The sequence below is a fragment of the Temnothorax curvispinosus genome, unplaced genomic scaffold, assembly GCF_003070985.1.
Source record: "Temnothorax curvispinosus isolate PA1 unplaced genomic scaffold, ASM307098v1 QBEX01013816.1, whole genome shotgun sequence".
NCBI classification, from domain to species: Eukaryota; Metazoa; Arthropoda; class Insecta; order Hymenoptera; family Formicidae; genus Temnothorax; species Temnothorax curvispinosus.
Genome location: NW_020223596.1, coordinates 325,789 through 349,413, shown reverse-complemented (window position 1 = coordinate 349,413; position 23,625 = coordinate 325,789). Strand labels below are relative to the sequence as shown.

General features: G+C 39.1%; 1 protein-coding gene across 3 annotated transcripts; it reads left to right on the top strand.

Moving 5' to 3' along the window:
* Positions 1-1,385: 1,385 nt before the first annotated feature.
* LOC112463974 (neuropeptide-like 1) lies at positions 1,386-23,217 on the top strand. 3 transcript variants are annotated; one of them, XR_003041860.1, is made up of 5 exons: positions 1,386-1,515; positions 16,165-16,619; positions 17,185-18,053; positions 18,518-19,035; positions 20,276-20,360. XR_003041860.1 is itself a non-coding variant. In XM_025030706.1 (5 exons), exons 1-5 carry the CDS (start codon positions 1,438-1,440, stop codon positions 20,475-20,477), a joined length of 1,752 nt encoding a protein of 583 aa, XP_024886474.1. In that variant the 5' UTR covers positions 1,386-1,437; the 3' UTR covers positions 20,478-23,217. The 3 variants fall into 3 exon arrangements, 2 of the variants coding, with proteins under 2 accessions (XP_024886474.1, XP_024886475.1); XM_025030706.1 differs by having other exon boundaries at positions 18,518-18,665; positions 20,276-23,217; XM_025030707.1 differs by lacking the exon at positions 18,518-19,035 and having other exon boundaries at positions 20,276-20,424.
* Positions 23,218-23,625: the final 408 nt, after the last annotated feature.

Here is a 23,625-nt window from a genome sequence, read left to right as displayed (position 1 = left end):
TTACAGTAATGGCAAGTATACTGTTTTTTTTTTTTTATTTTATTTCTTTCTTACAGTACATTTTTAGAAGAATTTAAAGTATATCGTGACTTTTCCAATAAAAAGCGCGATGCTACTCTGAATACATTGAACAACGCCGTGGTTAAACACTCATTCTCGATGCGCAATAAAAACGCGGATATAGGCCCGGTATTCATAATCAGAATTTATTTCAAGACTGTCTTAAATAATATCTTAAGATGCTAATACGGCTCTGTGATTGGTTAATGATATCTTAAGATTGTATTTAAGATGGTCTTAAATATAAGAACCGACTATGAATACCAGCCATAAGCCGTGTTATAAACCGCAAAAAACTTGCGACCTTTTCGCTCTGCCGTGTCTCTCTTTTTTTCCCCTCCCTCTTTATGAAGAATCCATGAAATGTTTCGCCTCTGGGATCTGTGCGCGTTCCGTTGTTACGCATAATAAGTAGCTTATGGTTCTATATTCTTCAGTCTCTATATTTTTTCTATACAGCTTCAGTTTGGAGTATATTCTTAGAATATACGCGATATACCGCAACGATATCGCGTAGGGATAAGTATATTTTTGGAATATACAAGAAATCTTATTCTACAGAGATGTTTGTTCTCATAAATAATTTTTACCAAGTGACACACGCCGATTTTTCTCATCTTTTGGGATCTGATTCAGGAACTCAAAAGATAATAATTTATTCTAAAAAAAATAGCTCAATATTATTTATACCACTTACACAGGTGTCCCATTTTTAACGTTGTAAGATGTGAAGAAGATATGATAAAATATCGTGCAAACAATGCAGTTTAAAATTTTTTTTTTGTAAATGCGTTATTTGCGAGATATTTTATTATCATATTTTTATGTTATTAATAATAATGGAACACCTTGTATAATATGTGGTCTAAACAACATCTAGCTATTTCTTTTTTAGAGTAAATTATCATCTCTTGAGTTTATGAATCAAATTAACCCCCCCCCCTAAAAAAAAAATCGACGTATATTATTTGGTAAAGATCACTTATTAGTATATTATAGATATATTCCGTACGATGATGAGTACAGAATATCCGTTTCATTGATGTCACGTTTTGTTAGGGGCCACGAGGGAAAAGAAGAAAAAAAAGGTAGAAAAGGGTCAACTATACGGCGTACGTCGCGGATGCGTTCCTTGTTTTACATATCTGATGAGCGATAAAGATAGAATGATGCGCTAATAGCGCTCCGCCAAACCGCACCCCCGCGTACGTCGTATGTGGGGGCGCGTTATGGGGCGAGGAGAACGCTCGGGGATGGTGAACGCCTGCGCCGGCTGGAGTTGCACCCTATATAAGAGGCAACACGTTCTGAAGAGCGATACTCACATTTGGAAGCCCGCGTCGCGAAGGACAAGCTGATCGTCACACCAACGAGAAGATGATGGGATTCACCAGAAATTACCTCGTCAGCCTGTTCCTCTACATCTCCATTGTCAACGAGATTCGCCAGCCCGCGGTGAGTGGTCCCTCGCGAAATTGTCAGTCTTCCCCCGCGACGCGAATACGTTCGCTTTTGTAATGCCGGACTTGAAAATCCGGAACTGTTCTTTATTTTATTTAAATAAACGGTCAAATAGGCGATATAAAATAATTTTTATACATTAGAGAGTTCTGTCGAAGTATCGATTGAGAATATTTGAAATTGCCGTGCAATCTGACGATAAGGATAAGCTTAGATTCGTCGTTTTTTCCTTTAGCTACGCGCTTCTTGATATTGAGTGAATTTTCTTCAGAAGAAAGTTTAACTAAGATAGTTTTTGACGTTTGACACGAAGAATAACTTAAAGAATGTTCATTATCTCTCTATCCTTAAATTAAATTTTAGTTAAAACGGAATTCACATAAAAATGCAATCTAACGATAAGGATAAGCTTGTTTTTTCCTTCAGCTACGCGCTTTTTGATATTGAGTGAATTTTCTTCAGAAGAATGTTTAACTAAGATAGTTTTTGACATTTGACACGAAGAATAACTTAAAGAATGTTCATTATCTCGCTATCCTTAAATTAAATTTCAGTTAAAACGGAATTCACATAAAAAAATTTTTATAACAGCTTTCTTTAGTATAGCTCCTTAGAACTTATGTCGAAATCTTGTTCCCTCAAAAATAAAATTAATTATAAACATTATTTTATTTATTTCGACTTTTAGTGAGTAAAACATTTTAGATTCATGTTCGATAATACATAGGTGCAAACATGAATCTAAAATAAAAATTAATTATAAACATTATTTTATCTATTTCGATTTTTAGTAAATAAAACATTTTAGATTCATGTTTGATAAAGGATATTTTGAGTTTCTATATGTTACGTATATTTTATTCGTGTTAATTTTTTGGAGGAACGTGCATGGTATACAATGTGTTTGGTTTTTTTTTTTCAATTAAATCGGAAAAAAAATAATTTAGTCAATGCGCATTTCATTCATCTTCTATCGTTGAACTGACCTTTCGGCCGACTTTGATGAGATGATCCAGCGATTGCTTCAAGCGAATAACGTGTTTACTACGTACTTGCGGATAAAGGAATGTTCGGCAGGCACTTGGAGTATGCACTTGCAAAATTGCAAACTCACGTCGCTTTATTGCGGTTTGTATCCAAGTTGTTGTGAGAAATTCCGTAACGATTAATTACATCCTCGCGACGAAAATTCGCGCGAGCGACGAAAGACATTCGCGATATGACGCAAGATTTGAAATACGTCGAGATTGTGTCTTTCTCGGTAAGAAAAAATTATCACGGAAAGAATGTTAAGATATGTTACAAGAAAAATATTGAACGTTCGATTTGCATACGTGCTCGTTTGACTGGAACGCAGATAAAATCCTCTGTCGCTTAATATTATGAGATTACGGAGCTCGTATAAAAAAATGTCAATGTTACCCCATGTTACTTACATGATTCCGGAATGCAGATAAAATTTCTTACCCCTCAGTTTCACAGGACGTGAGCTGTAGAGCCCGTTAAGATAAAAAAAGACGTAATGGATAGCGGTCCTTTTGCATAAGGAGCGTACGGCGGTTTTAGAAAACATTTTCCATCTCCTTTGCCTTTCGCGTTTTAACGTTACCTCATATCTTGTCAGATTTTTACGCAATCAGCTGTATAGTTATACCCGTCGTTTTTCGCGTGCAAAGTTTAGGAACCTACCCGGTGCGGTGGCGAGAGACAAGCGCGTACATCATCTACAGCGGACGATAGTCGAAAGGAAGATGCACAAGGGAGAGCGTACACGCCCATTTCTCTTTGTGCATTCAAAATATCGGGTAGAAATCGTACACGAATCTCGAATAATGCGAAATTCCAGTTTTTCGGGCTAGTGCTTGCACTTTTAGACAATTCGTGAGACACGACTTGTCGGGAATGTTCCCGTTCGAGTATAGAAAATTCAAGGATCCATCCTCGGGATGTAATAAGCTGGCATTCAGCACGACTATCCTGCCGTTGATGCTTTTAAAGAGCTTGACAAATCCGACAAAGAGAATCGGTTGTTCGAACGGATTATACCTTCGAACATACGTCGGCGTATAATTAAAAACTCTAAAAATTAACGGATCCATCGATCGCGGTTACGAAACGGACCTCGCTTATTACGATCCCTCGTAATTGGTTTTAAAGCGCTAAAGCCATTTCGAAAACAAAGACGCTTTTTCGCAGAGAGCTTTTTTTTCAATACATTCAATTCGTGTTGCATTAGTTTGCGGTTTTAAAATTGTCCGTGTGTGCAGTAGTATTTTTAGTAATACTTAAAAGGTCAAGTAAATTACGTTTTTTTAATTAACAAAGAATTTTATATTGATATAAAATATCTCTGTTAATTACACAAGCTATTTAAGAAACACCTTGAAATACAAAGTATCCTTTGTCTCTTCCTTTTACGATATTTTACTTTTTTTGATAATAATGGAAATATACAATTTAATGTAATATGCGAACAACTTTGCGACAGATTGTATCTTGTCAGAATATCTGATAAATCTTTTTATTAGTTCCTCGATCCTTTGTTAGCTATACTTGGCTACTACTTGTATTCTAATTACGGCAGATTATGCGCGAGCAAACAGACTCTAGCAGTTTTACGCATACAGAGAGAAAAAATGGGTGTGCTTGTAATTCTTCTTCAATCACGCACTTTTAACGATGCGTAGACCGAGGGAGAACCGAAAGCCCCTTGGAATTGAAAAATGTCCTCCCGACCAGAAGTGGGTCAACGATCAAAGGAAATATTTACTGTCGATTTCAATAAATGTCTAAGTCTTGATATCAGAATTTAGTTCCGACTTAACGAAGAAATTACGGTTCGATTCCTCGATAAAATTGGAATTAAGCGATTTTAAAGGCATCCTCGCTGCGTTTTACATTAAATCTTTTTTGTAATTAACTATTGTGATTTTAAGATCTCGAAATTAAATTCATTGATTTTTAGAGTATTCTGTAAGCTGAGCGAAGAATTCCGTGGATTAATAATTTGGCCGAATGTACAGAGTAGGGACACATTATTTTGTTTACCTCCGCGACAGACTGTTCGCATAATATACTTTGCCAAACAGAACGGCGAGCCGCAAGACCGAGATTCGGCTGTCGAGCCAGTCTTGTATGACTGAACTTTCTTAATATCACACTGTAAATTTGTCTAGGGAGCGGAATCTCTGCTCAGCAGAAACTAGAAACCATCGTAGAGAACAACTTCGTAAGCCGCTCGCCAAATTACTCCTTTTCATTTTCATTTCTAAAAGTGGTATCTTGCCTCTATTTATCCTCCTTAGCAGATATGTTTTTCATCACGGTTTCCTTTGGTATCCTTTAGAAATCTATGTTTCGTTTATCTGGCATCAAAGTCTATCTTAAATGACATATACTTCCAGATATCAGGGAGTATATGTTATCTTAAAGACGTCTTAATGACATATTATTGACGTTAGAAACGTCCTTAAGACATTATTAATACATCATTTGACGTCACTTTGCTGTTTGGGTTTTTATTCGAGTGGTATAAAACTCAAAAGTAAATGCACATAGTAAGTGTATTCTGCCGCTTATATGCTGTCATTATAATGTCGTCGAAACAGATTGCGCTCGTTTAATCATGCATATTAATTTTTAGGAATTTAAATCTATATTTTTTTATTTAGCCTGTGTATAATTATATATAGCTTTGTCGTGGCTCGGTATTCATAATTATAAATTAAATTGCCGTCATTAAAAAAGCTGGTGCAAATTGTTTTTTTGACAAGCATTCATCGCAAAATTAAATTGCGTTCTTGCGCGCATTCTAAGAAGACTTTACTTCTACCGTTCTGCGATCGACAATGGACGTTACGTCGCGAAAATGTCACGTCAAGAAAGGGTCCGAAGGTTGGCATCAATGGTAAAGATGTGGAGAGTCAAACCTGTTGCCTTCTTTATTCAGCGAGAGGAATGGGAAACGTCTTTAACGGCTCGTTTACACAAAGCGCGTTTTATTGATCAAAGTACGGGGCGCCGTGCTCTTCAAAGAGATCATTTCTCGAACATTTCCGACGTGGAATTCAATTAATTCCCTAAGAATGGCTACTTTTTTTCCCGGCATCACACAGGTTTATCATAAACGCAAAATACTCGCAGAACGAAATTTCATTGTACTCCTCGCGAGATATAATAATATACCTTATATCATACAATATCCGCTTTGCAATCATGTCTTCCATCGTATTTAAAATAAAATTGGCGCGAGGTGTATGGGATTTAAAAATACATCTCGTTTGAAATACGGTTTATTAGAATTAAATTTGCTTTTACGAAAGCGGGGGAAGTCTGTCACGTTTCGTCAGAGACCGACTGACACGACGAGTATATAAATTTATGAGATATTACAAGATATCGCGAACGTTCAGACTGGCGGCGAAACATATATGATGTAGCTGCGCACATTGTGGTGGTTTAAATAGCAGTGGGCGTTCTTAATCGACGAAAACAAAAGGCCAGCGGCTTTCACTGTGGTGTTATATGCACTATAGAAATTGGTCCGAGTGAAGGTGTTTCGTACGTGCACGGTGACGCGCGGTTGTGTGCAAATTACATTGTGAGGAGACGGCGCGATCTTCTTGAAAGGGCTCTTTTGGAAAAGCGCGAATTATTACTCACAATAACTCGTGCATCGTATATATATATGTATATATATACGCAAAGAATAGTCTTTCTTACATGCAAACTTTAAAATTAAACACTTGCCTAAAATAGAACACAGAGAACCGATATTGCGGGGACATTTTTATCGTGTGATACATCAAGTAGCTCAAAATGCAAATTTTCAACTTTATATTTTATTTTTTCTTTATTCTCTTATCGATCAGAAATTATTCGCAAGTTAAACGACGCGAGAAATTAGATCGATATCGACAAGAGTCTCAATAGTACGTCTCCCTTACCACTCAATGCGCACGCTAGATTAAGCATATGAAGTTAATCTTGGTCTATCTCTCTCGGAGAAGTTGAGAGCACTCGCGCTTTGTCTGGTATACGTCGTCGCCGTAATAGAATTAAAGTCAATTCGATTTGAAGTTCCCAAAACAGTTCTGGGAACTTCGAGAGCTCTTCGTCTTGTGTGTTACGTCCTCATCCTCGCGAACGAGAATCCGCGGCGCGGGCGCATTCCGTGTCGTTCCACTCGAAGTAGTCGAAGACGGCTGTGGTCAGACCGAGCGTAACATGCTTACTGCTGCTCCAGAAGCTCTCGCGTAATTAATATTTCTCTATTGTTCTCCGAGCTCTATATTATTCCCGAAAATCTCACTTTAAATTTTATTGTCATTCCCAAAAATCTCACTTTAAATTGTAGAATAAATTCTATTCGTCAAAAGTTCTCGGAATGTGAATCTTCTTAGAGATTATTTAAGACGTACTTGTATAAGATACATGTAGATTCTTTTCTTTAATGTACAATGTATATTAAAATATTAAATATTAAATATTTAAATATTTCGTACGTTGGCTAGAAAGAATAAAATGGGTCAGTCAAGTTTTTACAAATTCAGCGAGATCGAAAGATCACTTTATCAATTCTCTAAATTACGCATTTTTTTCCGATGCGCGTCTTAAATATTTATGAGCGAGGAATTCGAGGAACGAAGAGCATCCTGTTTGCAGGACGTGTCTGATCATTTCGTCGTCGAATTCAGCCGTAATCAGTGCGAAGGTCTTCTTCGATTCCGGGGTATCTGCGAGTCCTGTGTATATCTTCGATCAGTAATTTCCCTTCTACGCGGTCGTGACGAAAGCAAACGAGAGCAAAACGCGGTTCTATGCAAATCGAATTCAGAATTGTTCGCATCGCGCGCGCGCGCGGCTCGGCGCTTTCTAAATTTATTGGACTTTGCGCGCTCTCTCGACACCTTGAGTCTGCCTTTCGCAGTATAAACGGCGGCTTCGAGTAAAAAAATTTTCAATAAATGTCCGTCGTGCGACAAAACGGATCGCGCTCGCACGCGAAATGCGAAGAAGCGACGAACGAATGTCACTGCGCGAAAAATTACGTTCGAGCTTGCGGATTAATTAGAAAGTTTGATTCGCGCGCGACGCGAAACATTAATCATGTATACACATATGCATAAACGCGGCACTTGTTATCAACTAAACGCGCCCGTCCCGCGGCTCGCGGTGCGTCGCGTGATTTATCGTCGTCATTCGCAGCATCACCGTTCGCATGACGAATGACAAAACTATATTGATAAATAACAGAGATGCACAGCCTTCCCGAAACATGTGTATTTAATTGTACCATGCAGTTTGCGCGCGAGCGAATTCGTTTCGACATGATTATCAATATTCCGCGGATGCGCCGACAATATACGGTGACGCTCGAGTCGCTCCGGCTGCTCCGATTACGTCGATCTTTAAATTACGAATATCCCGTACTAATTGCGCGGATGTCGAGTTCACGCGCGTGATATACGACTATCCGCGAATTCGTCATTTGCCCGACGAATTCGACGTTGCCGCCGTCACACGGGGGTCGGACACAAGTGTCTCTATCGCGCGGCGGTAAACTTTAAATGGATGATTAAAGTTGCCGAGCGTAATAAATGACTTAAGTGATTAAAGGAGGCCTGTGCGCGCGTGATTAAGTTTACCGCGCGATACCGGGTGGCTCGTCGATCATAATACACCGCGTATCGATCGCGCGTTTCGCCGCGAGATCGTAATTCTCTCGTTGTCGTTCGAAAGAGGTGCAACTTTCGTGGAAGATTAATGTCGTTTGCCGAGCAGATGTACTCTAAGTTCTCAGAAGCTCCCGCGTTACGAAAAATCTCGGTGATATAACGGTTCTTTTATACGGCTTTTTTATACGGTGATATAACGGTTCTTTTATATTTGTCGCATGTGCTGTTTGAGTTTTGACTTGCCGTTCTGCTGCCCGCCCCGATTTTATGGAAAAAACGATAGTGAACTTGTTAGAGATGATCGATGCATTTTATGTCTTATTGTTAGTAGCGCGATAAAAATTGAAGCCAATATTCAACGATAATTTAATACTACCAGCGATAAATTTGCTCTTAAAGAATATAACATTTCATAAAATTTCTTCTTCTCTATAAAAAAAATAATATTTTTCAAACGCTGATATTTTTCAGACAATTTTGTCACGCTTCTATTGGATCTCGCAAACACACGCTCGCTAGGATTCGTCGTTCAAATTGTTCCATCTGGATAGATTTCAAATTTAATTCGCGAATCTTACGCCGCAAATCGTTCCCCTTAATTAACTGCAAGCTTGCACCGTCCCGTGCCGCTAAAAGGAAGCTTATCCGCGACGCCTCGTACGAGCGAACGAGGCTCGAATGGCACGTATAAATGGAGATCTCCTAATTTAGAAATCTCGTAATCCAGACCGAAAGGGCTTTCAATTGATATATAGTTAATTAACGCTTGGTCGAAAATTCCTGAAATAGTATCTGGATCGACAATTTCGGTAATACGTATTTTTGCGTTTCATCACGCGAGTTTTGTTTCTGCCACTCTATTTCCATCTAATTTGCGAAGGGATATTAATGCCTGCACGGATTCGTTTTGTTTCTGCCACTCTATTTCCATCTAATTTGCGAAAGATATTAATGCCACGGATTCGTTTTACCCGAGAGTCACTTTTATTTTAGCTTCTCTCGGTACATTTTTGGCGATACCATTAAAAGTCGACCACCACCCCGACGCGACGCGTGGCGTTGATGGATATAACTGTCTCTTCGGAATGGAAATGACCAGTCACGATCGTCGATACATCAATCGCGCGATATAAAGCATAAAGGGGACTCGGGGGCCTTCCTTCTTCCGGCTGGCCGTTTAGGTGCAAAAGTCGTGGACGAAGAATAGAAACGCAAAATCGATGAAGGACACGATTAGATCATGTGGGCGACCCACATCGTTACCGTCCCTTTTCGTCAAGCTCGGTCAATCGCGCCAAAAATATTTTTCGAGCGATCTGTCATTGAGAGGACCCTTCGCCGTACAATTTGTGCCATTTCCGAGAAAATGATGCCTACACGCCGCCGGCCGCCTCGTTAATCACCCCTGTTCACGGAAAACGAGCCGGCTCCGAACTTCGTACGTCCACACGCGTGGGACGATACGGAGGAGTCATTGATATAGCGACGTGATCTCTTTTATAATCTCGGTTACGTCACGAGAAAGTGACGTGACATACATATATCGTGGCGCATTCTTCGGAATAAAAAGCTCGGGTAAAGGTTGCATTATGGAAATAAATTGGATTACACATTTGCGGAGACTTTTGCCGTGTCGGATGAAAATAGAGCAAAACGCAACATAGAATCGAGACGAATTATGGTTTCTGATAACGAGATGCGGTGCTGCACGTGGCGCACGTGTCGCAAAAAGTATTAAGTGATACAAAAATAGCTCGCGTTGTCAGTTTGGACTGGAAGTGCCGGCATGTGAATACATCGCGGCGCGCGATTAGAGCTGACTGGTCCGATGCAAATTTGAATACGCACGCAAGTTTTGATAATGCGATTAGCTCAACTAACGGTAGTTAATACGTCGATCGAGTGACTCACCATCCAATGCAGCGGTATATATTATCGAGAATGTTATTAAAGTTATATAGCTCCGCGTTGATTTTCCAGCTCGGTGTTCTAAACTCTCAGACAAACAGCTGTAATTCGACTTAAATATGCCAAAGTTACCATAATATATTCTCTTATACACATTTTCCGGGGATAATTTGTGAAAATTGTCTTGTGCGGACAGCTTAGTGTCCTAGTAACAAGGTGCTCCAAAGCGATTTTGTTACAAAAGATGTTTGCTGCACCGACTCGTAGAAGACGAAGTTAAAAAGATCTCTGGTGAAACATTTCCCGAGTTAATTGCATTTTTAATTTAACACTTCTTGAGCATCCATTATATAAAAATTAATTAGCATTTTTTATAATTGAAGGATAACTTGATTAAGTAAAATATTAATAAATGACTGCTTTATTAATAAATTTATTAAATATTAATAAATGACACTTTCTTATGAAACATGGCATTTTTTAATTCTTTTTACGGGGTTTTCATTTCGTTAAACAAATTATATTTATAACAGCGAGTAGAATGCTCGATAACATTTTGCGAGACATGCGCATGCGTTGGAAGAAAAAAAACACGCCTGGCTTTTTGAAGAATCGAGGAAAGAGGTTTCGCTTTCTCTTCAAATACGATTTGCAGGGCAAGTGCGAATGCATGTAACATCGGTCAACAACGATAAAAACTTTCTCGAGAGTCCCAGCGCGCTCGAGTATCAAAAGTCTTCTCGTATCTGCTTATCAACCGTGTATGGCGATCCTCAGATTCGTCGTTCTTGCAAAACTACGAGGTTTTCATTTGTCAATATAGGCGCACGTAACTGCTCGTTCGAAGTTCCATATAGACTTACTAGTAAAACTTACAGAACGCAGCTGTAAATCGCCCGTAAAAAAAGGGCTATATCGAAAGAATACAAATGCGTTCTTCATGCCGCATAAAAGAACGTATCTGCAACGTGACGCACGTTGGATGTGGCATCGACAAATCGGAAAACACTTTGTCACTCGCCATTGCGTCCCGTTTAAGTGCGCTTCGCATGTGTGTTTACAATTCTTTCGCGGATAAATTTTGTGCAGTTTGCAATTTCCTGGTCGGCAAAGTTTCCCTATTAAAGACAATTTTGAGTAGAAAATATAGCATGCGTGCAAAATGATATGGCTACGCAATCTCCGGATAAATATTTATTATGTGTAATTGTATAACAAATTTATAATTTATTTTTCTGTTTTAAATCTCAATTCATATCGTGTAATATTACACATGTATGCATATCTCATGGCCACTTATCCTAAACATCATTTTAAATCGCAAATTTTAATTTTAATTTTATTTCTCTGGAAAGAGCTATTAAAAATATTAAATATTAAATTAAAAATATTTACACCGAAATAATCTATTGTTATTATCTCAATACCCACAATACGCACTTCAAGATTATTAAATAACGTTACCTAATTTTTCCTAAGGCTCATTTTTTAGTATTCAAAGAAGGAAGATTGCTAATAATTTCATACAACGACGTTTCGTATTATATGGCCATCGATAATATTTCGTGCGTCATTTGAGACAAGCGAGAGATTTTTATTAGCCGGGGATCAAGCAAATCCACATATTTCCGTTGAAGAAAATACCTTTTAGAATGTATGAGTCCGCCAGATCCCTGATATTTCCCTGCGGAATTCATGCGGCGCGGTCACATCGAGAACTAAATTTTCTAAAAACGTTTACTTTGCCAATAAACTAACTTAAATGCAAAGACGTGGCACAGAAGGTGGAACAGAGGGAAAGGAGGAACGGGAGCATCTGTTCAGGAGACACCCGAACGGGAAGATGGGCGATTGAATACTTTTGCTAACCAAATTTATACAAGACAGCAAGAATTTACATTGCCACATTCCGTAAGGGGTCCTTGCAAGCTGCGAAAGTATTCGAATATTGTGCTCGATGATCTCATAGATGCCAGGAGAAAATTCTATCTCCCGAAGAGCTATAGAGAGTTTGCCGATAGCGTGGGTCTTGATGAAGGTACATCGGAAGGACAATTCAACAGAAATATCTGTATCACTAAATTGCTTCGCTCGAAAAGATCGGTAAATTGAGTTTCTCGTTATAACATGATAAAGTCGCTTTTAAAGATAAATCCGTACAATATCTGTACAATAATCTTTATTATCTTAATTATTTAATCGATTTTTTCGGTAAATTTTCAATTATTTTTAATCACGAATAACTCTCTTTCCAGTGAGAAATAAAATTAAAATACAAATTTGCGATTTAAAATGATGTTTCGCATAAGTGGCCGTGAGTTTTGCGTACATGTAATATCATATGAAACGAAATTGTCACGTATTCCGTCGACTGTGTATGATTTTTTGAGGATTTATGTCATATGTATTTGTACGCAAGTAAATAATAAGGTATACATTTCGCATGCAGTCATAAAAATTGCGCACCAACTTCCAATTCAGCTGCTAATTCGGATCCATGCTATTTCCTGTCACGCGTTTCGCAAGAGCGAGAGCAGAATTTTGTCTAGATTATCGAGGAAGTTAATACCTAGTATTCAGCATGATGTAATTGGCGGAACGTGGGTTTTCATTACGGGATAAGCCACGGTGTAGTTTCCCTAGGAATTCAATTTGGTCGCACTGGCCAAGGACTACACGATTTAACATGCATCAAAGAGGCGGAAGGGTTTAATGAAACACGGCCCGGCCGTGATCTGCCGTAACATTTTCCTGCGTACGAACGAAAATTATCCCATGACCTTTCGCGGAGCGGAACAACCCCCGGAAGTGAGCTAATAATTAAACAATTTACTTCATTAACCGCGCGAGGTAGAATTTTCGTGTTGCATGTTTATGCAAATTCATTCGTGAGTGTTTTGCAAATAATCTAGTATCAACTTCAATAGTAATAAATAAAGCTTATTTGATTAAATAGGCGTAAATTGTGGTATTTTTATGTATTTTATTATCGGAAATATAATTATAATAAAGGTCAATATTATTGAAGGAGATTTTGTTAAAGAGGAATGTAAATAACGGACGATAAACGAGATAAAAATTGCTGCAGCTGGACAGTGAAATTTCCACAAATGTACGTACGTTTCTGCTACGTAAATCCGTTTCTCATATGCAGAAGCAAAATTTTACGATATGAAACGCAGAACGCAGCAGGTGCCGTATGGGTGTTCCGTCCTACATAGAAAATATTGAATTATTATATCTTCTTAAAACTGAGCTGTGAAGAATGGATTTTTCTATATCATGTTTTTCTACAACAAACTTCATAGATCCTTTCTCGAGTATAAATTTTCTTTATCTCTGACAGGTTTATATGCGAACTTCTTTATAGCGGCGTACTAAACTATTGCCCGAAACTCAACTAAATTAAACATTTCAAACATTCTGACAAAGTTTATCTGACATTTACATCTAGTGTTGCGGAGAAGTTTCTTTTGAAATTTGTTTCGCCTGGTAATTCGATATTTTACGTTTCAAAAGTCTCGAATATACCACACGGCATGGAAAAACTATCTCAATTTCCGTGAATATCGAAGTTTGTTTAAAAATTTAGTATTCGCGCTGTAAAATGTACTACAGATGTCACATGGCCTTCTGGTCGCAGACGTGCGTTATAATTGTAGCGATCATATGCAAGGCTTGACGTCATGCGCATCACCGAAATTGGGCTTGAAGCGTCACCAATCTAGCGCCGTAATAATGTTAATTACGTTATATGGGCCGGTGACAGATATTTCAAAATTACATTGTACCAAAATAATTGTTTACCCTCGTATCTTATTTGTATATATATATATCAATCTCAATATCAATCAGCTTCAATTATCAACGATCTTCCTTGACTCGTGACAGTTTTACTGATTCTGTCGTATAAACTGTTTTCATTGAGAAATGTTTGATTTCTCTGATATTATTATTATTATTATTATTCTATTTCTATTTAATTAGGAGCGCGCTCTAAAATATGATAATTTCTTTATTACAGTGTCAAATATTTTGACGACAAATAGAATCATATATTCGATGTGCAACGCGTACGCATTCATGTTCAAAGGATATTATCAAACGCCCACAAAGGCAGTTAATGTCAACGACATCTGACCGAAATTTGCAAACCGTTTCAGAGTTTACGTGAAGCTATTGCGAGGGGTACTTTGAGTCAGTTCCATTGGAACTAACGTAATATTTGGAGGTGGTGTAAATTAAATCAGAATGTCATACAATACCTGTGACGTATAAATCTCAAATAAAATCACTATAATTAATGAGTAAAATAAATCATCGTTATTAAGCATATTAATTGTGCATTATAATTTTCTATATTTTTTTTGTCGTAGAATAATATAAAAGTTCGTTGAAATATTCAGTAAAATTTTAATTCTTCCATAAAAGACACAAGTATATATATCGTCACCTATACTGAAAGATACGGATTTTATAGAACGCAATAAAAAATTTATTACCATTGCAAAACCTATACAAAAATGCTGATAACGCACATCACGGTGTTCTAACGACAGACGTCAAACGCCACGCATTTCCAGCACTTCGCGATATTCCGTTCATTATCATTCTCGCTCCGCGTATTCCCCGTAAACTACAGTGTAATATATCCGCGATCATAAACGCGGCGTGTAGCGGCATTTAATTCATCCCTGACACCGGTACGATCGTATAATTATAACACAGCTGGCACGTATTTCGCATATTATGTACCAGATTAATACGATTCATATCTCGTCGAATTTTCATAAATCCACGCGGACGCAAATCATAGTCGCCGATATCGCGCCGCGCAGCGCCGGTGCCGTCACGTTCTCCCTGAAAAATTAATGTCAAAACGTGACGGCCGCCTTGCGCGAGCCACGTGCACGTGACTCGGATTCACGACGATCGATTAAAACAGGATTTAACAGGGATTGTATAAACGTCCTGGCTACCTTGAGCGTTGTGGAAATAATGGGGATTGAAATGAAGTGGAATGCCGGAAACATCGTGCGGATCGCGTGCCGGTATTTTATTTCTCATAATAAATTCTACGAGCTTTGTTATCGAGCTGCTTTCATAAGCTTTATCCATCATTTGCTCCACTAATTTGGCGATTAACTTTTCCGTAGTACAAATATGTTTTTTTACGATTTTTAACATTAAATGCTGATGAGTGTTGTACGCAATTGAAATTCACGTCAAATTAAATTCAGCATGAAATTTATAACACACAAATATAATGTTAGTACTTCAAGATTTTTATATTTATTTTAATCAAGGAAGGCGGAGATAAAATGATTTTTAAGCTATTGATTTTAATAAAGTCGCAAACTGTCAATTTATTGTCAGTTTGTGAAAATGCGCGGCAGTTGAAGAATAATGCGAAAACGATATCGTGCTGTCAGCGAGAGAGCAAATCACCCGGAAATCTACCGCTTTCGAGATGTCCAATAAAATACAAAAAGGCATCGATCCTTCCTGCATTTTATTGTGCGCATTTTTTGGGCGCTCCAGTTCGTGAGCTCCAACTGGAGTGTAACGTGTATTTACGCGATATTCTCTAGGGCATACTCATGCGTGATATTAGGCTTCGTCGTTCTTTAGAAACGTATCTGTATTATAGAAAATCTAATGAAATTGTGTAACGGGAATCGACAAATTCGACGATGCCGCAGACAAATGTCCTGATTTATCAGATATTTCTATTTCCGTACTTTTCTTACGTTATTTCTATTATCGGAATTTATTGCGACGTGATTAACAGTTATGTAAGCGCCGATAATATTTTATATCATGCATATAATATAATATATCATTATCACGTACGTTAATATCATCACATATAACGAAATATCGACGATGTAATTATATATATCGATGTGTATACCAGGTAAAAAAGAAAAGATAGGAAAGAACATTAAGGATATGAATGAAAAAAAAAAAAAAAAAATTTTTCTGGGTTCTTTTTACCTCAAAAAGTAACACGCAAAGAAAACTCATTGATCCGTGAACGATCCATAACTCGCTCCAGGTGACGTGCGAGGACGAGGAAGGCAGCCAATGCATACCAAAGAAGATCTTCCTAGCGTTGATGCGTTTGCCGGAAGTCAACTCGAATCTGGCGGCGTACTCGAGGACGGCGAGGATTATTCAGGAGGCGAAGAACCATGACGACATGGCTCATCTGAAGGCTCTCAGTTCCGAGGAGAACGACGACGAGATCTGTATACCCGGCGGCGTTTACCTGGAGCTCTTCAGGGATCCGGCGTTACGCGGACATCTCAGCGTCATGGCGCGTACTCATAAGCCGCCCGCATTTCCCGGACGTTTTCTCGACGACAGCGAGGAGGTCGATTCGCGGGACCTGATACCCGAATCGGAAAAACGCGGTCTCGCTATCCTGGCGAAGAACGGCGATCTGCCGGCCACCACAAACGAGCGCGAGGACGACAGCGATGACGAGGAGAAGAGAAGCGTCTCTTCAAGGTATACAATATTTTCTGACTTTTCCGACTTTTGAACGCCTAACTTAACAATTCTGAACAGGAAATAATTGATCTCCGCACGAAGGGATGCCGCGATTTCTAAATGAGAAAGTTAGAAATCATTATATTTTAATAATTTGTTGACCATTGTTATAAATAAATAATTATTTTGTAATAATTTCACGTTAATTTTATATTAAAAATTTCATTAGCAGAGGAGATAAAAGGAGCTAACGAACCAAGCAAGGTGTACGTGCTAGTAATGTATTTACAAATTTAAATAATAATTTGACAAATGGATTTCGACTTGTAATAAGGTCTTTAATGCGTTATAACAAAATCCATCACTTACAAACTAATCTGATTTCGTGTAATTTCTTATAGGCGTCGCTTAATTCAAGTCTTAGAATATTATTTGCGCATTTAAAATTAATATTATTCAATTTAACGTTAGATGAACGATAAAACAGATTGTGATTTAAACATGCTTGAAAATTTTATTACTATAAGAAAATTACGTGTCCATGCCATTCAGTCACCCGAATTAATCGATTTGTCGAATTAAGCGGCAATGTGGACGAGCTGGTGCGCGAGTTGCTGGACGACGAGTACCGTCGACGAGCGCCCAGGATTTACGACTACCTGGCCGAGCTGGACCCGGAAGTGGCCGAGTATCCGTTAGACAAACGTAACGTCGGCTCCCTGGCGCGGGACTTCGCATTACCTACGGGCAGACGTCACATCGCCTCGGTGGCCCGCGAATACGGTTTACCGAGCGGCAAGAGGAACATCGGCTCCCTGGCTAGGCAGAGCATTCTGCCTCAGGGCGGCAAGAGGAACGTCGCTTCTCTGGCGAGAGACTCCATGCTGCCGCAGACCGGTAAGAGGAACCTTGCCGCGCTGGCCAGGGACTCCGCTCTGCCCTACGGCAAACGATATCTCGGCTCGCTGGCGCGAAACGGTGGCTATCCGGTCCGCGGATACGACGAGGGTAAGCGCAGCATCGCTTCGTTGGCCAGAAACGCCGACTGGCCCGGTTACGCGAAGCGGGGCGGCAGCGCGGCAGGCAGATTGATCGTCCGGGTGCTCAACCGTCACGGGAGATCCCTGAGCGACGACCGCGAGACGCACAACGAGCCCTTGGACCTCCAGCAGCTCATCAGGCAAGGCAACGGGAACGACGCCAAGGCGAATGTTGCCGGCAACTGGCTCACCCCCTTCAGCGTCTCGGAGGATCTCGACGAGAGCAGGGCGAAGAACAGATCGAACAGGAGGATCGACGCCGCCGCGACCTCGCAAACGAGGCACAAACGACAGATCGACTTTTCCGACGAGTACCCGCTGCCCGTCGTGCAGAACACCAACATGTTCGATTACGAGGACATGCTCGAGGAATTAGCCGATCGTTATCCGAACGCGGAGAAAAGGTTCATGGGTGAGTAAATTCGCGACGTTACGGTTCATATTTATCCACGGGAGAGATCCCGCGGGAATTTATTTTACATCTCTGATACGTGTGAAACGTGACATTTTGGTCGGTATTAATTTATGGAAATCTCGTAAATCTTATTTTAACATTTGTAACGCAAGAGAAAGGCTATCGATTTCAAATGTCATAGCGTCACCGCGGATGATTTATTGCGCAAGGATGCTTTACGTGGGTAAAATTCAATTTTGGTATTTTCCTTCCTTTTGCCGATCAATATTTAAATTGGCTGATCGATTCGCCAGCCAGGATTCGCGTTAATCACAATTTTTTCCCTTCGCACCCGCGACGCATCCATGACGCGCCGTCGCGCGTTTAGCAAAACTCCACATGATGAGCGTAGGGATGAAGTAAGCTTTGCGCTGCGACGAGTCGACACCGTCTGTTGTCAACCATAACTCTGTCGAGAACAGGTTCCGCGCCGGAGGTGCCGGCCGATTCGAGCTACCCTGAAGTATTGCAACCGAGTAAGAGACATATCGGGGCCCTCGCACGCCTCGGCTGGCTCCCGTCGTTCCGTGCGCCACGATTCTCTCGGTCGCCGCGATATCTGGTCGAAAGGTCAGGCCGTTAAGGCAGCCGCTCTCTCTCTCTCTGTCTCACACTCTTTCTCCGTTGTCCCTCTCGCCGTTGTTCCTCTTCTCCTATACCTCGGTGTGATGTCAACCACGTTTTCGCCAGTACCTGTGTAAACTCAAGTAGAGCTCTACCTGCAGACTGAGAAAATATGTCATATCTATGTGTGTGTTGTGCCAGTAACGACAGATCTATCAGCCACGTCACGTCACGTCAATGATAACCCACCAAATACCAACAACCACCTATCACCATCTACAAAATCACCACGTACAAAACAAAAATGTTCTCCAATTGTGTCTTCTTCTTCTACTACTACTACCACCACCACGATACAACCCCGGGACTCATCACGGTAGTTGGGTGTAACAATGTCTCGATGTATAGTGTCTCGCTGTTAGAGACTAGCGGCTATATATATTAGATCGTTAGAGCGTTGACAGTAGATCGATGTTAGACGATTAGACGGCGTAGAATCGGTGTATATTAGTTTGCCACGTTGATTCGGTGTTTTAATTAGTAATTCTCAATGTCTTATCGAATGGTTCTCAACGTTAATTAATTTTTACCCTTCCAAAAATACTAATTTAATCGTTGAAAAATCACGAACGAAGGGTGTGATTTATATTCGGAGAATTTTTACCTCTCCCTATATATTTTTACAGCTTTCGAACTATCACTTGACTCAACTGTTGGGAACCATGAGTGCCGCGTGATGCGGCATTTTTCTAGATACATTCAAAAGTGCAGTGTTACATCGGAATGGTTTTTATGTCGTTTCATTTTTATTTTAGTGATCCGCGCGACGTGATTTTTCAGCGAAGAGGTAACTCGTGTAATCGACAGACGGGATTAAAAACCATTGCTGAAGGACACTGTGTAATGCATTGGTATTAGCTGTTCAATACGTTGAAAGTTCCTGCGCTATCGGAATCTTTCTGGAATAATCAAATATTAGACTTATCTTAAAAAAAAGGGAAAAATGTCGGATAATCGTATTAATTAATGCAAATTATGTTGTTTTATACAAGGTTCTTCAAAAAAGTGTTAACACTGACTTGTGTTATCGATAACAGAATCGATAACACAAGATCTCTTCATTGTTCACCGTCATTAAAATGTGTAAGATCTTTGACAGAAAATTACAAATGTGATCATCTAGAGAAGATTTCAAGAGTATATTAACAATAATGGTGAACAAGTGGAGACTCTTTAAAGACAAAATATATTTGTTACTTGTGTTATCAGTTCTATATATATTTTTTTAAATTACATCCATACAAGTTAACATTTCTTTGAAGCACCCTGGATATTTATCTTCTTCGTAATTTTTTTCTACAAAGAAAAGCATCTTTATAGAAAAAAAATTGAAATCTTATATAAACAATTAACAGCTGGTGTGCATGAATGAACATTTGTTTTTATCAACTTTTCTCTGTCATTGTTATCCGTAAGATAAGTGCCCGTGCTGACGCTATATCAGCACCGCGCGCTATCGATTAGTTGCGTGTTGTTTAGAATTGATCCTATTGTGTGTGTGGCTGTCGTACGCGCGGCATTCTGCGAGACGTAACGAGGGCGCAAATGAATTTCAGGGAGGATTCCGCAGATGGGTCCTCGTCCAACTACACCCCCAACGCGTCGGCTCGGTCGCTAAGACCGATCATCACCCCGAAAGCCCGCTACCTGCAGTCCCTCCACGGAGATTGTCGACATGGCTTCCAGAGGTACCTGTTACCGGACATCGATAACTTCCTGCGGACGTCGAACTCCCGCGTCGCGTCCCACTCCATGTAAAAACCCTCGCTTCGCTGCTCGTCCCGGGGCGACGACGCGACGCCGTACAAATTCCATTACATCGGACTCACGCGTTTTTACTCACCTTAACCGTAAGGGGATTGAGGGGGAAAAACGGATGTAAATATTTGGATCTTGAGTCTGACGTCCTTCCTTACTGGCCACTGATCATCCCTTGTCAACGGTAGATATCTACGAATATATATATAATATATTATATATCTCAATCATCAATGATTAAATAATGATTTGTCAGGTAATAATCTATCAGCTAATAATACTCAATCATCAATGATTAAATAATGATCTCTCAATTAATAATCTATTCAGCGAATAATAATAATATGAAAAAAAATTGTTGAAAAAAGAAATTGAGATCAGAAAATCGAAATTAGGAACGATGGAACGGAAGTGAGGAAGTCCGTCACGCAATGTAATCAGTCTACAGACTTATTGAGAAGAATTGATCTTGGTCGCAAACAGGGCCGTGCGAAGGGGAAGGAGGGAGCGAAAGAGGCCCAGACCCCTGACAATTTGGCGCCAAAAACTATTCTAACAATTAAACTTTTGTTTGACCGCAAAAGGAGGACCGCCAAGTTTATCCTACGCCCCGAGCGCAGTTTTCTCTTCGCACGATCCCTGATCGAAAGATCCGTCGATGGACAATAAGCTTACTGCTCGCCGACAATAATTCACGTAATCCTAATGTGACGCCTTAAATGTGCCGTCTGTGTCGAACAGATATTTTAAACCCATTATACAAAAAAAGTAAAAAAAAAATTGTACGTCTAAAAAGGTGATAACTGCAATTCGCAGAAACAGATTTCTCTCTTAAAAATAATCCTAATGTGACGCCTTAAATGTGCCGTCTCTACTGAATATATTTTAAACCGTTATATGGAAAGCGTGCGTCTAATAAAAAGAGATATCAATTCGCAGACAGATTTCTCTTGCTTAAAACAAATAAGAAATAAAAAAAATCTTTCCTCCGCAGTTATACAAGTTTTTGGATGTTCTGGATGTTATGTAAAAGGGCTTTTGTCAACGATAGTCTCTAAATTTACAAATTTCTGTGAGCATTCACGTTTCTCTTGATATTTGTACATCTCGATATTCCTCCTAATGTCGATGTATAGCAAACGTATCTGCCGTGACTTTTGTAATTCGTATCTTCCGCAGCAAGGCGAGAAATATCCTTGATCTCGACGGAATAACAATAATATGTAACAACGATCGGTCGGCTCACGGTTCGGGATTTGGCATTGGTCTGCGCGATCATTAGCGATCGCTTAATATCGATATCATTGATAAATTACTTTCGGGCGGTTCATCGAGCAATATACCTCGTGATCCTTTCGTTTCTCGTCGTTCGCGACGATATGAACAAACGAGGAGGGAACGAGAGAACCAACTTGACCGTTAATTTAACGATAAATCATCGGGAGATCGAAATATTTTATTCCGCCGACGCTTTCCATTTAAACGAGCGCAGTTGCGGCTGTACGTTGCTTTGATGATTGTTATTTAGCTCGGGCTTCACCGATAAATCATTGCGAGATCGAAATATTTTGCACGCCGACGCTCTCGGCGAACCGTAAGATCGTAAAAAAAAAGAGGATAAAAATTCGCGTGAGTTAATTCGGCGACTGTTACTTAGCGAAAGCGTAAATCGCCGTCGAAGTGTTCAAAAAGTGGTGCGTTGCTCGCAAATAGAGTAGCTCGTAGTTGCGAAACACGATACGACGTCGATCACATTAGATAATCGAGAAGACTTGTCGTTATTCTCCAGATATTTCTCACCATGTTACGATCAATACTTTCCTTGTCGTGTGATTTTTAGGTACTTGTGATGTTAAAAGCCATATGCAACGAATATATATTCATAACATTTGTTTGTTGCTTAAAAAACCATATTTGCTTGAAGCTAAGTATGACTATTATTACGTTGGAAGAATAACTTGTAATTTTTTTTACAATTTTTGAATTTACGTGAAAAAGGATTTATTAAAGGAAAGGGAAATATCAAATGTATCTATTAATTTACATACTTCTCTCTTTTATCTCTTGTCTCTTTTAGAACCGGATCATAAAACTTAAAATATATACTTAACTTGACGATTTCCATTTTTACAAATAGCATTATTACACGAATGTCCTTTTTATGATGAATCCGATTAAAAACGTTGCAAAACAAGAAACAAAGAAGGTGACAGACATTTGTCATGTAACTTAAATGTAGAGCACCATTTCGCGGTGCCATCCTTGTTCCTCGTCTACGAATGTTGTCTCATTGTCATTTTCGCTATTTTCTTTTCAAAATCCTATAACCACGGCCGTGAGAATCACGATCGTTCGTACACACGCGTGCTAAATCGACGAAGCCAAGGAAATAATCTCCGTGAGCGTAGTAACATATGTACGGTGTAAATGCCAGATTAGTGCTCAGAGCTTTTGCGAGCTCGATGGCGATAACGCGAATTCAGTTTCATCCTAGTCTCCATTGTATCTCATTTAAATATTGTTAGAAACGTCGTTGTGTAACATGTATGGTATTGCACGTATACAATCGAAATACGCTCGATGTCATGGCATCTCATCGGTCTATCATTACTGTGGATGACATATAAGTCTTTGTCGACTTCTCTTTAACTTTACGACTTAAAGTACTATGTGTTTGTCTAGACAATAATGGTGGATAACCGAAGTGACAATAAAACGATAATAATATTGAAATAATAAACTTGATTTTTATTCCGCAAGCGAAAATACTTTTGCCCTGTTTTCAATCTTTGTTAAACAATATCGTTAAATATCACCTGATGTTTACTGACAAAATAAAACATATGATTTGTAACGTTGCTAAGCAAGGAGGAAGAAAGGAAATATCAATACGGATATACATAACAGATAAACATTTTATTACGTATTTTTATGATTTGTTGAATTATAAGTATCCTATTTTGTTTTAATGTTATATGTCAAGTATTTATAATAAAATAAAGAAATGCAACTATTTAAGTATTTATACAATTATGTTAACATTTCAGGGAAGGGAATAAAAAATACTATATTAATATAAATTCTTTATCAATTTACAATCTTATATATACAGAATATAATAATTATATACAATAATATAATACAATAA

Excerpts from the sequence above, each read along its gene's own strand:
- LOC112463974 (XM_025030706.1), top strand. The coding sequence starts at position 1,438 with ATGATGGGATTCACCAGAAATTACCTCGTCAGCCTGTTCCTCTACATC. Across the intron at positions 1,516-16,164 it reads ACGAGATTCGCCAGCCCGCG|GTGACGTGCGAGGACGAGGA; the intron begins GTGAGTGGTCCC and ends AACTCGCTCCAG. Across the intron at positions 18,666-20,275 it reads CCGCGATATCTGGTCGAAAG|GGAGGATTCCGCAGATGGGT; the intron begins GTCAGGCCGTTA and ends AATGAATTTCAG.